Source organism: Xiphophorus maculatus, chromosome 16 (assembly GCF_002775205.1).
Source record: "Xiphophorus maculatus strain JP 163 A chromosome 16, X_maculatus-5.0-male, whole genome shotgun sequence".
Classification (NCBI taxonomy): domain Eukaryota; kingdom Metazoa; phylum Chordata; class Actinopteri; order Cyprinodontiformes; family Poeciliidae; genus Xiphophorus; species Xiphophorus maculatus.
This window is the reverse complement of record NC_036458.1, coordinates 22,508,204-22,524,714: the sequence shown is the minus strand read 5'-3', so window position 1 is coordinate 22,524,714 and position 16,511 is coordinate 22,508,204. Positions and strand designations below refer to the sequence as shown.

The following is a 16,511-nucleotide window of genomic DNA, read 5'->3' as shown; positions in this document are numbered from 1 at the left end:
GGACAAATTCTACCAACTAGTCAATTGGTCGTCACTAAAATAGTAGATTCGTAGCAACAGTGATTTTAACCATTAGAGGTTAAAATGTTGAACATTTAAGAAAAAACTGGCAAACAACTAAAATATGTTCAGCATGGATAGCTAAAGTAGTGCAGCAAATTGTGCACTAGTTAACTAGTAATGCACAACAATCCCTAGTAGTTGACTAAAAAACTCAAAAATGCCGACTAGTTTCCTCTGAAGATTTTTGGGAATATCTTCTATAGTTATCTATGGTGACTACAAAAACTAAACTGGCACCTCTAACTAGTATAGAGGAAAAAATACTGTACTTTTGACTGACATGTTAACTAGTAAAGCCTAAAATGTGCACCAATTAAAAGCTGAAGCCAGCAAGTGATACCGATGGTTGGTAAAAATTAAAAAAAAAAATCAAATATTTACCTAAACTGCTTGCCGTAGGTGAGGTTCGTACACTAAATGGAACCAGCCGTCAATTATATCCACATTAAATCAAACAAATCAGCGGCCGTCGAAGAGTACAACAGTTTTATTGATCAGTGATCAAGTCGACCTTAAATGATTACAAGTATACAAGAAATCACTGAAGCCGCTCAGTGAAGACACTTTGTCTCATTCTTTCCTTCTTCTGTACCAAAGCTACAGTCAATATAAGCTGAAATAAAAACACTTTCAAAACTTTATAGCTAAAATGTGTAATATGCATGATCATATCAACAGTCTGTATTTCATATTCTTTATTACTGTCAACCCAATATGGGTCCTCAAACATCAAGACTTGAGATTAATGTCCATCTCTGCCTTTGTTTTATTTTTTTTTAAAGTTATTTACAGTTAACTACTTTGGTGGTGTTATTCTGAAGTTTGTTCATAATTCTTTGAGAACAGAAAGGAGTGTAAGACGCATCGATACAACTCTAATATATGGCACTCATTTAAAAAAAAAGAAAAAAAAGAAAAAAACTCCTTTACGCTTCGACAGGCACATCACATGCATGAACAAAGACCAACTTCTCAGCTGTACAGGCGCTGAATCATGGCACTAATAGATCCTTCACGCTAAACATGTTGCTGTTTTATAAAGGCCGCTTAAAGAAAAAGACAATGCGCTGAAGATGAAACCGACCACTTCAGTGTTTGTATCCTTAGTGGTCGAGTTTAACGTTTACAGTAAAAACCACAACATCTTCAAAAGCCACGGAAAAGTTAGATTTTTGGAGTGAGACCGGTCTTTGACCGTCGGGCGTCAGTAGAAGAACTCCGAAAGTGGCGGGCGGGGCGTCCGCCTCCTGCTCCGTTCTGTCCGGTTAGGTGCGGCTGTAAGGCAGCCGGTCCGGTCGGACCCGGCGATGAATACGGTGGAGGGAGCGAGTCATCCTTAGAGATGTTGGTGGAGCGTTTTGGAGAAGTTACTGGAGCGCATCGTCTGCTGGACGCCTTAAGAGCCAAAGGGTTTGTTCAGCATGTCCACACCTGAGACAGAGACACGACTGGTTACTTTTCTCTGTCCAGTTCCAAACTCCAAACATTTCCAGACAAATTAGCTGCTTCTTTTTTGGCCAGTTTCTTATCATTTCACCATGAATCTTTGGAACACACGTCTGATGAGGTGAAAATTAGACCTGTCACAATAACAAATTTTACTGGACGATAAATTGTCCCAGTAGTTATTGCAATAAACGATAATATTGTTGTTTTGAGATCATTTTCAAGTAATGATGTCATAATAATGCAAGCACTTATTCTGAAAGAAAAATAAACTTTAAATCCTAATAAACATTTAACCCTGAAACTGAAAGACATTTTTAAAAATCCAAAACGAAATAAAAAAACAAAAAAACAACAAATAAAATGAATCATGAAGTCTCTGGAAGCAAAAATGTCCTTCAAAAAAAGGTTTAGCTGAGAGCAGAGCATCAGATTGAAGACTTTTAAAATTCAGTTTTTGTTAAAAAGAAAGAAAAGAGAAAAACTAAAGACGGCATTCAGTCGATAGAATTGGGAATAAAGTCGGAAAATATAAACACTAAACCTTTAAATTTCAGATCATTTTGTTGTCAATTTTATTGAGGAATCAGACATAAAAATTGAAACAACAATATAAATTTGTCCTCCTTTTGATTTGAACATAAAACATAAAGACAATACAAATTGCTTTAAGTTATTTGCTAATGAGAACCGTATTCTTTCCACCTGAGAGAGCCTTTGATTTTTTCCAGAACATCAACACTAGCTTTTTTCCTATGATAAAGGCATAAGATAATAATTGTTGTTGGTATTTATTAAATTGAGAAAGCTGAACAGAAACTCCGAGTACAATCAGAGCCTCAACTCTGTACGGAATATATCTGATAAACTTTTGAATATGCCAGACCACAAATGGGGTTCATTTTGTACACAGAGTAAGAATGGAGAAGTGTGACTTCTTCAATATAGCATTTGCCACACAGTGGGGATGTGTTAGGGAAAATTTGATGCAACTCCACCTTACAGTAATGAAGCCTGTGAATGATTTTAAAGTGAGTGTCTAGAATTGGCAGAACACTCGTGAATATTCTCTAGCGCAGATTATTTTTTACAAAGAGAGGTTAAAGGAGGTTACTGACTGGGTTGCTCTGTGGCAGCCTGACGACTGGCTTTACCTTAACGGTGCTGTCCACTGCTCCGGAGAACAGGCGCCCCCTGGAGACAGCCAGTGCCGTTACACTGCCCTGGTGTCTGAGCAGAGTCTGGGTACAAATCATGTTGTCCATGCTCCACACCTGCAACACAAGCCGCCAAGTCAGAGCGTTTTCACAGGCTTCCACTTTAGCTACCTGCCGGGCTGTGTTATAGTCAAAACACACCCTGTGTACTTCTCTAGCACACACACACACACGCACCCAGACAGAGTGTGACTCACCCTGAGGGAGCGGTCATAGGAGGCGCTGAACACTTTAGTCTGGTCCGGAGTGGAGATGACAGCCAGAGCGTAGACTGTTCCAACATGGCCGGTCAAGGTTCGGACCTGCTCCTTAGACTCAATGTCCCACACCTGCAGCGGACACACACCATCAGCAACAACATCAGTCACCCAACAGGCGCCAACTTAGCCACTTTGTCGCTATAGTTAGCAACATTTCTGACAAAAAGTAAACAAATGGAAAAGTGATGATTGGCCAAACTCGGCATCAGCAGGTCAGGCTGGTTAGAGATCGGCCAGAAAACTGAAATTGGTTCTAATCAACCAGACAGACAGCATTAAGTCTCTCATTAAGTGTGTGTGCGCGCGCGTGTGGGGGGGTGTTGTGTGTGTGTGTGAGCCTTACATGGATGAGGTTTTCATAGGTGCCGCATACGATGTGGTGGTTGGTGACGGCGATGGAGTAGACGCTGCCCCCGCTGGTCTGGAGCACATGAACACACTCCAGAGAGCGGATGTCCCAGATCTGAAAACACAGAGTTAGACCAAAACTCACACCAGTGGAGCACCGTAACAAACCAGTAAAACTAAGACCAGTTGAACAAGTTAGAGTTTGTTTTACTGGAAACGCAACTAAGTAGTGATGGACATTTCTTTTAGCCTCCAGGACGGCAGAGACGCATGTCATTAAATCAAGGTAAGGAGGATTAAATAAGTGCTCACTTCTTTCTGATTCTTTTCAAATAGGAAAATAGTGGTAAGTGAATTGTTTTCTTTGTTTTAAAAACCTATTTGAAGTAAATAAATAATAAACACCAGCTGTACCAGCTCACTCAGAGCTGAACATGTCCACATGTCTCCTTTTAAAGGACGGAATAAACTGGCCTGGTTATTCCCCCAACAGGCCTGGAAATCATTTAAGCTTCAACTTAAAAAAAACAACAAAAAGAACAAAACAAACACATCTCATGTTTTTATTTTTACTTGTATGGACAGAAGCTAAAATAAAACCACAGCCAAACCCCACTCAGATCTCGTCCCTGGCTCATAACCACGCGGCTCCACCTGCCAACCAAAACATTTCCAGACAATCTGCCTGCTGCTCTGAAAGCAGCGCCCCCTTCAGACCGACAGAGCCAAACGTATAACTGGACCCGTTTTTAAATGAACAGTGGAGGACGATTACATATGTTAACATGATATTAACATGAAACAACATCGTTGGTAGTAGATATCAAATTTTATTCTTAAAAGTCAACCTAGAAACAAAATAATAATAATTAAAAAAAATACTTTAATGCTGATGATATCTTTCTGATGTTTTTCTATTGCCGCCATTTAATCCTCATTGAAACAGATGATCTTTCTGAAGCTCCGCCTTCAGGAAGTCATCGCAACATGGCTCTTCTATTAACCCTTTAATAATGTTTTTACCAGCGTTTCACTGAGAAGTAAATCGTATAATGAGCTCATTTGCTAGTCACTGCTGGCTAGTCTGAAGGAGCCGAGTCGAGGGAGAGCTGAATGGTTGCCACGGGAGATTAGAGGATTCCTCAAACATGCATGAAAGAATCAAAGTAACACTCCTGGCATGTTTTTGATGAGGAAATGACATTATTGCATGATGTAAAGCTAAAAAAAAAAAAAAGAAAAGTTGATTTTCTGTAACGTTTAATGAGGTCACCAGGACGTGTTTCTGCGTACCTTGATGGTCTGGTATGAGCCGCTGTACAGGTGGTTCTGGGACGCCACCAGCGCCCTCACCCAGTGGTTCAGCCCCGTCAGCTCCTTCTTCAGCTTCAGCTCCGTCCCAACAATGTCCCACACCTGGAGACGCAATCAAACACAACGCAAACAATGAGAGACAAGGAAAAAAACAAACAAACTGCAAAGACCGTTGTGAAACGAGCTTTAAAGGCTTTGCTCTTTTTACTGCTCCTTCTAATCTGAGTTTAGAATGAGTCACCAATAACTGCAGTCAGAGGATTGAAACTATTACACAGTGACCTAAGAGCACAACCACGCAGAGCCTGAACCTGAGCGTGGACACGTACCGCGCCGAGCAACGGGTCTGACTGGGGGGAGGAAGTTGTGCAACATAGGAAAGTCCCTCAGTAGGAGCAGCAACACAATGGCCCTCTGCCCCATGTCTTGTATCCATGACAACAAAAAGTCAAGGCTAGAGATATCCTGCATTCAGCCTAGTCACCGGAAAACCTGCCTACAATGTTCTTCTACTTTATATGGTCAAAACTAATATTGATGGCTGACTGAGAAACAGCGTGAAATGACAGTCAGTGATTGAGCAGAAGAGATAAGAGATCCAACACTCTCCAATGATAAAGTCAACTTTAGATGAACTGTGTGTTGCTCTGGTGGAGTCAGCGGCACATCGTCCAAAGAGGCCAGGACCTACAGATAAGCGTCGCGATGTAAAAAGAAAGAAAAAAAACAGGGTTTCCATTGCAGTTTTGACAAATATGTTCACTTAGATACGGCTGAAAAACCACCTCACCCTCGTGCAAAACCTTTTCATCGAAAAGCGTGAGGTTTTTTATCAAGACTGTCCTGCTTCCATCAAGCAAATTTAGTTTTGGAATTTGAATTTACGTGCTTTTATGGTCGAAGACGCGGCTACTGGATGATTTTCAGACTTTTAAGGAAGTAGTTATGGTGGATTACTCATGTAAATATCAGCTAATAAAACCGGGCTGATTTTTCTGCAAACCCGTTATTTAATATCGCCTGCTTCCCTGTGACATCATCACTGTATAATACATTAAGCATTTTGCATGTCGTTTAGAAAGTTTAATAAAGGGGCAAATCTGTTACTTTTATTACTAATTAGTAATAAAAAATAATGTTGAGAATGTACAAACTGGGTTTTATTTAGGGGTTTAACTTTAAAAGAAGTTTAACACAAATATGAATTACTAAATATTAAATGCTCGCCACACTTTTCAGATTCTTATTTGGAAAAGAAAAAAGTGTAATCCATGTACAACTTGTCTGCAATCGTGAACTACTTACTTTTTTGGAGAAAACACATAGCAGGTTGTGGTTGTAACATGAGAAAATGTGGAAACGTTCAACTGGTGTACACACACTTTTAAATTTGACCCTCTGATGACAAAAAGAAGTTGTTGTTTGTTTTTTTTTCCATCTACAAACATCCCATTTTCCAGCCAACATGTCAGTAACTCGGTAACTAAACCCACGTGGGATGAACAGAGACGTTTTCTGTACCTTTATGGCCTTGAGGGAGCCGCTGAACAGCACGTTGTGGGAGGAGACCAGCGTGCACACGGGGTTGTCATGGGCACGGATGGTGTTGACCTTCTGCAGGGTCTGGATGTCCCACACCTACGTGACAAGTGAACGCAACACACTCTTAGTTCCTGCAGGCCGGGATAGCGTCTGATGCTGCAGGTGAGTGATTCTTACTATGATGGTGCAATCAGCAGATCCACTGTACAGCTTGTTACTGTGGCGACAAAAACACAGAATGTCACATTGCTCCAAAGATGATGGAGCTGCTAAAGGAACAGAACGGTGTGTGTGTGTGTTGCATTACCCCTGAATGCATAGGGCCAGCACGATGCCATCATGGCCTTCCAGGGTTTTCTGACACTTATAAGTAGTGCAGGTGTCCCACACCTTGACAGACAGGAAATAGCGCATGATTTTTATAATAAAAAAAAGAAAAATCGACCTCGGTATGAATAAATAAAGAGGTTTTGTTTGATTGAAGTGGGATTTTCTACCTTAATGGTTTTATCAGAAGAGCCAGAGAAGAGCAGGTCGCCGGTGGAGTAGACACAGAGACACCAGACCGGACCCTGGTGGCCCACGAACGTCCCCTTACACTTGAAGATCTGCTGCGGGTCGTAAGCTAGGAGACGGGACACGCTGGGTTTGTGTTTGTCTTTGGAAGGTGAGCTAAAGTGTAAGGAGGCGGATTCTTACAGCCCAGGATTCCCATGTTGAGCCTGGCGTTGATGTGAGACAGCTCGTCCTGAGGAGAGACGGTCAACGTTTAGGCCGGTGCTTTGACTAGAGAAGTTTAGAGAAATCTTTTTTTCCCTAAGTGCTGTCTCGTTGTAGAGACAGGAAACATCAGGAGTCTTTTGGAGATTTCACATTTAAGCTAAAGGTATTCTTACTCTATAGGGAATGCAGACAGAGTTGGCTATTAGCAATGCTAAATGTGCTAATGAGGGCAGCTTAAAATTAAGACAATAGATTCTGGGTGGGAAGACGTCACTCTAAACTACAGAAGCCCAAAGAGTACATTACTGAAAAAAAGAAAAAAAATCCACATTTTCCACAAACTAAATCTTCTGAAGCAGAGAATTAAATTAATCGATAAAGCTGATCAGGGCTGGGTAGCAGCGACTGCTCTCTCTGTCACATTGCTTCTGGTACATTTATATAAACAAACAAAACTTTACTTATAAAAAATGGTTCAGAAAATCATCACTAGACTTACGTTTAGCATGGAGGCATCTCTACGAAATTCCATCAGGTCCTCACTGAGTTTACTCTGATTCTCATCCAACATGTCTTAAAAACACAGAGAAACACAGGAAATCTAAACATTTTAGCATCCTGTCATCTACAGTGGAATTAGGACAGCAGACCTGATTATCTCTGAGAGGAATGTCATTCGAATGCAGCTTGTGTTTGTTGTGTGTGTGCACACAAGCTGCATCTGAATCAGAAGTTAGCGTTAGCTGCGTTTTCATTACAAATGTGCACAAATCTCTGTCTATGCTCAAACACAATTTTGCAACTGCTTTGTTTCCATGAAATAAGAAATGAAATTAAAGTCACACATGAATAAGCTGGTTCATGTGATAAGTAATTAAAATGTCATGGCAGCGACAGATGTGAACAGTTGCCATGGTGCTAGCGCTCATCTCTCTGTCACAACTTATTGTGATCTGATGGAGCCAGCAGGACATTGTCCAAAAAACCCCCCCAAAAAACCATCATTCTCCTACCACTTCCTGTCATCCTCTTCTTCGTTTCTGTCAGTAGCAACACCTGACTGTTGATTACACGACTCATATGATGCAAAACTTGTCTTCCAAAATTCATCTATTTCGATGCATCTGAAAAACCTCATCTTATCCAGAAACGCGAGGGTTTTCTAAATCGCAGAGTTTCCATTAAGCAAACTTATTTTCATCGTTTCAATTTGCACAATTTCGTGGTCAATGTAAACTTGGCTAACATGTGCGTCTTCCTACCAAATTTGAGCTCCAGGTTTTTCTCCAGCTGATCCAGCTTCTCGGAGAGTTTCCCCAACATGGAGCGCAGGAAAGCGATATCCTGGTCCTTCTGAGACAGAGCCAGCTGCATCTCATGGAACCTAGACGCGAACCGAGACAAAAGCTCAAACCTCTTACTCCACAACCTTTCAGGCAACACGACGTTTGGAGTTGGGCTCACCTGTCGTCCGTCTGCTGCAGGAACTCCTTCAGACCCTCGAATTTGCAAACCTCCAGGTGGGTTTCGTACGTGTCCTGGTTGCCTATGAACGTGCAGCTGTTGGGAAGACGACACGTTGAAGTGCTTTATCGGATTCCCGCTGGACGGAGAGGTAAAGGCGCTCACCCATATTTGGAGTGCGGACATTTGATGTGCTCACACTCCTTTAGGTGAGCCTCCAGGTTCATGGTGAGGAGAGGGGGACAGGAGGGGTTGTTGGGGCAACGCACCGGCCGGTAGTCGCAACTCGCTTCATGCTCTCTGCGCACAAGAGTTCAAAATGCCACTGAAAGTTGAATATTAAACCTAACGGCAAGCATTTTGCCAGACGTTTTTTGTTGCGTACTTGCGACAGGACAGTTTGATGGTGAAGGGGCAGCCTAGGGGGTCCACCTCATGGGCCCCGGGTTTACCAGCCACCGAGGCTGCCGGGGCCACGGCGCCGTTGGTCACCGCTCTGCAGCCGTATTTACAGTGGATGAACAGCTCGCCGATCTGCTCGGCGACGGCGATGTTGTTCACGACGACGGTTAGCTTAGCAGCGTCCACGGGGCACTTATCTGGGACCGGACGATGGCAGCGTTAAAACAGCGTGGGCTAACTAGTTCGTAAAAGACAAAAAAACGCCGATAGGTTCAGGACTCACCTGAAGTCAAAGCGCAGCGTCTGCAGAACGTGTGCTGCAGAGGGAGGAGAAAGACGGAAAGTTGACATGTTTTCTGCCACCTCAGCTGTCACTAAACTAGGGGTGCATCGATAAATCAGCACAGATTTTCCTCAATTTGGGAGATCAACCGATACTTACATGTAACCCTGTTAGTTATCTACCACCGCAAATGTCTGAACATGAGCAAACAATAGCCACCTTACTGTTACCTAATTAGCAACTCTGTCGCTATATTTAGCGACTTTTCTTTCATAGAAAAGTTGCTCCATTTTGAAAGAAACTAAATTGGTATCGGCCAAAATTTTTTTTTTTTAAAGATCGGTGATGGGCCAGTAAACTGCAACTTGTGAACCTGTAGTACAAGATATGTACTGTACTTACTTTATTATAAATAACCACAAGTTTTGCTTTTTCAAATTACCACTTACTATCAAAAGAAGATTTCAAGACGGTTGTCTTTAGTGTCAGACGGGGTCATACAGTAAGAAACACAAACATTTTAGATTTTTTGGAGCTAAAAAAAAAGGTTCATATTTAACTACATTTAAGAATTTATTCTACTTTTTTTTTAATGACTTCATATTTAGTTACAAGTCTGAGCCACAAATGTTCCACGACGACCTTTTGGAAAAAGATAACTTAGAAATTCAGACAAATATTTACTATAAAGAAAATTTTATGATTTTTAAAAAACACAATTTTATCCATTTTTAGGTTTTAAAATAAAGGGAAAAACTTGAAGAAGAAAAAAAACAAATAAAACTCCTGCAAAAGATGCATGTTTTTTCCATGGCATGCTGATATCTGTGGAGAATTATGTAAAATAGTTTCCTCTTGCAGCTCCATCCATCCATCCTCTAAAACACACTGACCAGCTTCCCTCTCCCTGCTGAAGAAAGGCGGCCCACAGCATGATACCTCCACCACAGTATTTGACCTTGTTTCTGCAGAGTGATGTTCACTGTTAGTTTTCCACCACACGCCACGTCTCACATGTAGGCCAATAAGTTCCCTCCTGGTTTCATGTGACCTGAGGTCGTTCTTTCCCACGCCTGCTGCGCTCCCTAAACGTCTCGTCTCAACCTGCAACCAGGACTTCCTGTTTGATTTCTGATCAGCTTTCTTCAGCTAATGAGGAATCCCTGAAAGCGTTAACGTTTAGGGGTGTCTGAGTAAAGGGGGGTGAATTTATATGCCACACTTTATTTGGTGTGGAAGTCATTTCAAACAATGTATTATTTGCCTTTTAGTTTCTATTGGTTTCGCAAATTAAATCTGAATAAGCCAAGCATGAAGTTGGTTGTAATCTGACAAATTGTGAGAATGGCTGAATATTTCTGCCAGGTGCATTTAGTACAGAACAAAAACAATGTGATTTAATATGAATCAAAGGAATAAAGTCAATCTATAAATGAAAAAAATAAATAAAGTCATGTTTCAAAGAGAGTAAAGACGGGTTATTGAGGCGTCTCAAACGGCATTAAAAAATGAAAGACAAGTGAAAAATTGCCCATTTCTTTTTATTGAACTATTCAATTACAGTGGACAGAAGATGACTATTAGTTAATGCAGTAATGGAGAGGTTTTCTAGTGGTGTTATATTTAGCGAATCTTTGTAAAACGTAGTAAAATCACAGAAAAGGCGGAAGCTAAACTCACCCCGCATGTTGTGATGACGGGATCCTTGAAAACGTTGCAGCACAGCTGGCAGCACAGCTTTACAGACGGCGGCTCGGCGAACACCTGCGGCTCCTGTTCACATAGAAACCGTGGTTTGTGTATGTGGGACAGCAGCGAGTGACAGACCCCTGACATGTCTAAATACGCTGCAAAACACTACATCTTACCACGTAGTTTGGACTGGTTTCTAGTGCAAATATTTTGGTAAAGTTGAAATGATAAAACAAAACAAAAAAAAATCCCCCAAAAACTTGCGAGTAACTTTTCAGCAAGATAAAGAAGCTTGTTTAAAGTCAGTTCATTTTGAATATTGAAGAAACACGTTATGCAGAGTATTAGGGCCTTAGTTAGAAAAATCTTTTAAAAAACATTGAAAACTAAATCACAAAAATAAAGTCCTAAAATTACAAGAATTAAGTTGTATGAGCAGAAAGTCAGAATTATATGACAATAAAGTTGTAATATTATGAGATTAAAGTCATAGTAGTATTATGAAAATCAAGTCGAAATGATATGAGAAAAAAGTTCCATTTCAAGAATAAAGTATTACAAAAATAAAGTTGTAATATGACTTTATTCTGGTACAACTTTATTCCCGTAATCTTTTTTTTTTCTAAGCGTGGATCTATTACTGCGTCGTAAAATGTGACAAAAATCTGCCAGTTAAACTAGAAATTTTTACCAATATTCAAGAGTTTTTGACTGAAAACCAGCAACTTTAACTTGTTGAGAAGTTCCTTGTAACTTAGTTTTGTCTTTTAAAAAATGCACAAAGACATTTGCACTAGAAACTAGACAAAAAATACTAGGTACAAATGTGTTTTTCAGCGGAAAGGTTGTTTGCTCCAGCGTGAGGACGCACCGTGTCTTCCTCCTCTTCGTGCAGAGAGAACGTTGAGCGCAGCGACATGTTGGACTCGGAATGAAGCGAGCGAATGGAAATGGCTGAATCAGACCGCCGAGGCGTGCCAATGGGAGGCTAGAGAGGAGAAGAAAGAGGTGAACCGTCACATACAGTATTGCGACGTGAAACGCGGGGAGGGTTTCAACCTCAGACACCAGCTGATCTGAAACCGCTCTGGGAGGGTGTGACCCGTTTACCATTCCGTCGTCGTCGTCACGAGGGGAGTAGGTCAGAGTGCTGGAGGAGGACGGGGTTCTCCTGTGCTGCTTGTAGGTGCTGGAGCTCTCTGCTGAAATAACGTCAACACAGTTTGAGCGCATGAGCTCGGAGTAAGAGGCAGAAATGGGAGTCTGGGAAAGGCGGCGTTTGGTGTGTTACCTTTAGCTCCAGAGGAAGAAAAGGTGGGGCCGAAGGTCGCCTCCATCATGCTCTGCAACATGAACAAGACAATGACGGGATGGGTACAGAGCAATGATCACCTTCCATCAGAAAATATAAAACTCTTTTGTTCAGACTATTTTCTTCTATTTAATTTTCTGAGTGTTTTACATCTGGAAAGAAGGCAGGAACATTTTCTGAGGCTGCGTGTAATTTTATGGATTTTTTTTTGCGTTGTGGTATTGTTACCTCTGTTCCGGTTTTCTCGTTCACTTCTCCTAAATTTACACCCCAAAGCAAACCCAGGTTATATCTTACCCCAACACCCGAGTCTGCGGGGGGGGAGGAGGGGCTACTGGAGATGGATGTTGAGGCGGCGGCTCCTCCAGAGTACTGGCTGTAGCGGGGCGTTTTACTGCTGCTCATAACCCGGACGTCACGCACACACAAAGGCAGAAACGCAGGCAGCCAGCTGGGAAAAGCAGGAAGAAAATGAAGCGTGTTAGGTTAATAATGGTGGAGGAACGGAATGGAATCACGTCAGACACAGGGGGAAACATCTGCAACTAAAAACAAAAAAGATCAAACAGTATCAAACTGCACCAATTGCAGTTTTCTGGCCGATCACCAATCTGTAAAAAAACCCAACTTGCTGATTCCGATTTGGGGCAATTTCACTCTAATTGTCCTGTCGTGAACTTTAAATTGCTAACTGAAGGGTGTAGGTTTGAGCTCAGGCTAAGCGTTGCTTGTTTTGTTTTTTTAAACAAGTTTTTTCATACACCAGTAACCCCTCACTGCGAGTGTGTTTACTGCGCTCTGTTCCACTACACCAGCGGATCGGAGTCGCTCCTGACAGATGGGGTTTATAGTTGATGCATTGAACAGTGAAACGCAAATAGCGACGCTTTTAGAGGTGCAGGTTGAGCGTGCTGTGAGGATGCTATATCTTTCTGAGTCAAGACTCCTGTATGGTGTGTGCTTTTACATCTTTTTTACTTGGCGAATACGTGTTCTGGCACCATGTGGCTCTGTGTCTGCATTGCAGCTTGATATAGTTTTTGTATGTGAACCCCGGTAAGCTGGTGGTTCAGGAGATGTCACCCTCGCCCTGTAGTCACGGAACACGCAGTATTTTTGCGCCGCCACAATGCCTCAAACTGCGCCATATCAAATGCCTTCTCTACTTCTGCTCCACTCCAGACAGGCAGATCTCAGCCGCTGGCGATCAGAAAAACTGATCCCATAAAACCCAGGCAACCAAAACAAACACAGCCTCTGTGCGCATTACAACTCAAATGTCAGCAAATGGAAAAGCTTGGTCTCCAACTAATGCCACATAAAGTAAATGTCCCCGTTTGTCCCTCGCATCCAGCAGGGACCTACGCGGTCCAGCGGCTCTGGTTCATCGTGCAAGGCCGGCCCACGGTTGTATGGGGACTTGAGAAGGATTTCACTTTGGGGCCCCGAACATCAACACCACTAACACCATTTCAGTATAGATTTAGAGGAATCTGAGAGAGAGAGCGCCCAGTTTAATTGCCCAAGCTTAAAAGTAATCACTGATCATTCTGATATGGTGAGATGTATTTAAAAAAACAAAAAAAAACAGAGCTGAAATACTAAGATTAAACTAGTAAGTGTTTTGGGGTTTTTTTTCCGCTGCTATGGTAAGTTTTACACCAAAAGCACATCGTGGTATATATATCGTTACTGCCACCCATCACAATAGATTATGTAATACTCTAAAGGTCCAGCCAAAAGCTGAAAAATCACATTTTATTAAACTGAACTGATGTTTAAACAGAGGAAAACACACACTATGTACAATGAGCTCCATGAACACAACAGGCACAGGACAGTCAGATGGGTAATGAGGCCTGATCTGGCTTCACTGGCACAAGTACACTAATGTTTCACTTCCATTACAACACCAACTTGGATATGTTGGGGTTTTTTTACACCTGCTGGTGCAATTTTTCTAACTTTTAACATTTCTTAACCTAAAACCACGGTGGGGTCACTGGTGGACTTCCCTAGCGCCTCTGCCTCCTGAAATGTTACTTTCTTCACTGTTTCCTGATCTTGTTCTTCTCAACAAAAAAACAAACAAACTTCCAGCATAAACCAATTAGGCTACACATGTTCAGAATATGCAAATTAAAGAGGAGCTGTCCCGCTCAAAAACCTGAAAGAAATGAACATCATCAACTCTTAACATAATAAAGATTCTGTAACAACAACAACAACGGGGAAAAAAGACAGAGGCTGAGTCTTGTGAGGAAAAGTGGCCGACATGTGCAGATCCTACATTCCTGGGCTGGATGAGCGCAGAGACAGAAACACAGGCAGCAGTGGGAGGGACGGAAGGGGTGACAGCGACCCCCAGACGAACCAGACAGCCGCTGATGTGTACAGAAAGGTATGCGGACTATCTGCCCCTGTTGTAACTGGCCGCAGTCGAGATCTGTAATCTGTTATTGTCACAATCCTGGAGGTTCCCATAAAGGGGAAGGGGGCGGAACAAAGCGAAACACAACCAAACTTCTCCAGCTAAATGCTCAGGCCACATGAATATACACGCGTTTAGCGACAGATAAGTCTTTTTTTAAAAAAACACGACTTAAAGCGTTTTCACTGACCACTAACTTTTCACTAATGATTAAAAGTTGCTCGTCTTGACAAGCTAAGATGTGCTTGCTAGCTTACGCAAGCTAATTTCTTCCTCTTATTAGCAATCACTGCTACTGACGGACTTTGACAAACTCTGTCAGCCACGACAACGTCACACCAGCCACGTTTTAGTCAGATTAAAACGTTTTCTCTAATATGTATTCGTAAAAATAAAACCCCCAGTGAAAACCCACCATTATTTGTTTCCGCAGCGACGCTCCAAGTCTGAAGGCGAATTCTGAAACGTTCCTCTTTTCTTTTTTTTTTACCTCACGCGCAGCTCCAGCTCTGAATGCCGCGGTGTGCTCTGGGAGGTGTAGTAGAACGCTCGCCGCTTTCACTCAACGAGTAGCCTCGGCGCTGCAGTCGGACTACATTATCCATAGTTCAGGATGAGGAGGTGAGCCTGGACTCGGTGGCTGTCGAAATTGCGCAAAGCAAAGCAAAGCGAAGCCTCTCCTAATATATACATCTTCTTTTCGATGCCGAGTGCCGATTGGTTCCCGGAGAAACCGAACCATCACGAGACTGTCTGCATCACCTTCTACGTCTAGCGGGACGGACGGACACGTTTTGTATTGTTGATTCCAAATAAGGGGAAAAAAACATTTTATTGAGAAAGTACAAGTATAACACATACATTATGTTTCAACTCAAATTCTGGTCACGTAAACTTGAAATAACAGTTGGACTGTAATAACTAGATATCAAGAGATGCTCGGAAATGAAACGGGCTCAAGTTTTCGAGTAGAACTTCAAGGCCGCTGCTGCATAAATAATACTGTTTAAACCGTAAATGAGATTTTTCACTGAACCCCTCGATCTTTTTCATATTGCCAAGTTTCAAAAACAAACGTCTCTGTATTTTTGAGACTTTATGTGGAAAATCAATACAAAGACTGAGAAGTGGAGGGATGAAATACATTCGGTTCAATTAGAACACACATTACTAGTATTAAAAGGAGATTAAATGTTGTTATACGGTTTCTTTAGAGTTGTTGTCGATGCTGATGGCTGTGGGCGGTGTAACCGGGTGGTTTATTACCTGAGAACAGTGTTTACATGAAATGTCTTCAAGGACCCGTTTCGGGCCCTTGAAGACATCAACGCCCCGTTTTCCCCCTCATCTTCACTTCCGTTTCACAGCATTGTCGGGCTCATTGGTGTTTATAGGTACCGGGTGAGCCCGGCAAGCTGCGAGAGTCGGGTCCATGGTGAGCAGTTGGATCTCGGTTGGATGAGCGCTGGCGCCGTGCCAGGATTTGGAGCCTGGATATTTGTGCAGCTGGATGCATTTCAGTGGCTTTTTACTGCAGCATCTGAAAGTACAGTTTTTCATTTTACCTTATATGGCTTTATTATTGTCGGCAGACACTTTATTGTCGTTTTTGGGTATTACAGATTGCTGCTGTTTCATATTATGCTCTCACCAAGGTGCTTTTTTTATATGCTCTCGGTTAATTGGTTAATTGGTCGTCAGCTGGAGTTGTAGCACAAGCACTACAGAACCAGAACGACAGTTCATATTTCTTTTTTTTTTTTTATGAATTAGCTGATTGGGCACAGCTTTATAGGACTGGGCTGTCGCAATGTGAGATTTGTTTTTCTTTTAACATTATTTTGTGTCATTAATCTGCGTTGCTATTAATTTGGTGTGCAGTTGCTTTCGTTTGTGTCTCAGATTGCTTCTAGTGTTGTCCTTCATTGGGTTTTAAACGAGAATAATAAAGTATATTTTTAGTATTGTACAAGAATGTATACATAAAATATATTTTGCATACTATTTCTGTTTC

The 16,511-nt window shown here is 41.9% G+C and overlaps 1 protein-coding gene across 1 annotated transcript; it reads right to left on the bottom strand.

The window, feature by feature from the left end:
* Window positions 1-535: 535 nt before the first annotated feature.
* Window positions 536-15,124, bottom strand: traf7 (TNF receptor associated factor 7). Its single transcript, XM_005802782.3, has 22 exons — window positions 14,913-15,124; window positions 12,364-12,517; window positions 12,046-12,097; window positions 11,865-11,956; window positions 11,626-11,742; window positions 10,743-10,835; window positions 9,063-9,096; window positions 8,763-8,976; window positions 8,543-8,677; window positions 8,378-8,473; window positions 8,176-8,297; window positions 7,413-7,486; window positions 6,890-6,938; window positions 6,688-6,815; window positions 6,498-6,580; window positions 6,368-6,407; window positions 6,170-6,286; window positions 4,628-4,750; window positions 3,330-3,449; window positions 2,924-3,055; window positions 2,664-2,783; window positions 536-1,494 (listed from the first exon to the last, which is right to left on the bottom strand). The coding sequence occupies exons 2-22, from the start codon at window positions 12,469-12,471 to the stop codon at window positions 1,480-1,482; spliced, it is 2,064 nt and encodes a 687-aa protein (XP_005802839.1). The 5' UTR covers window positions 12,472-12,517; window positions 14,913-15,124; the 3' UTR covers window positions 536-1,479.
* Window positions 15,125-16,511: the final 1,387 nt, after the last annotated feature.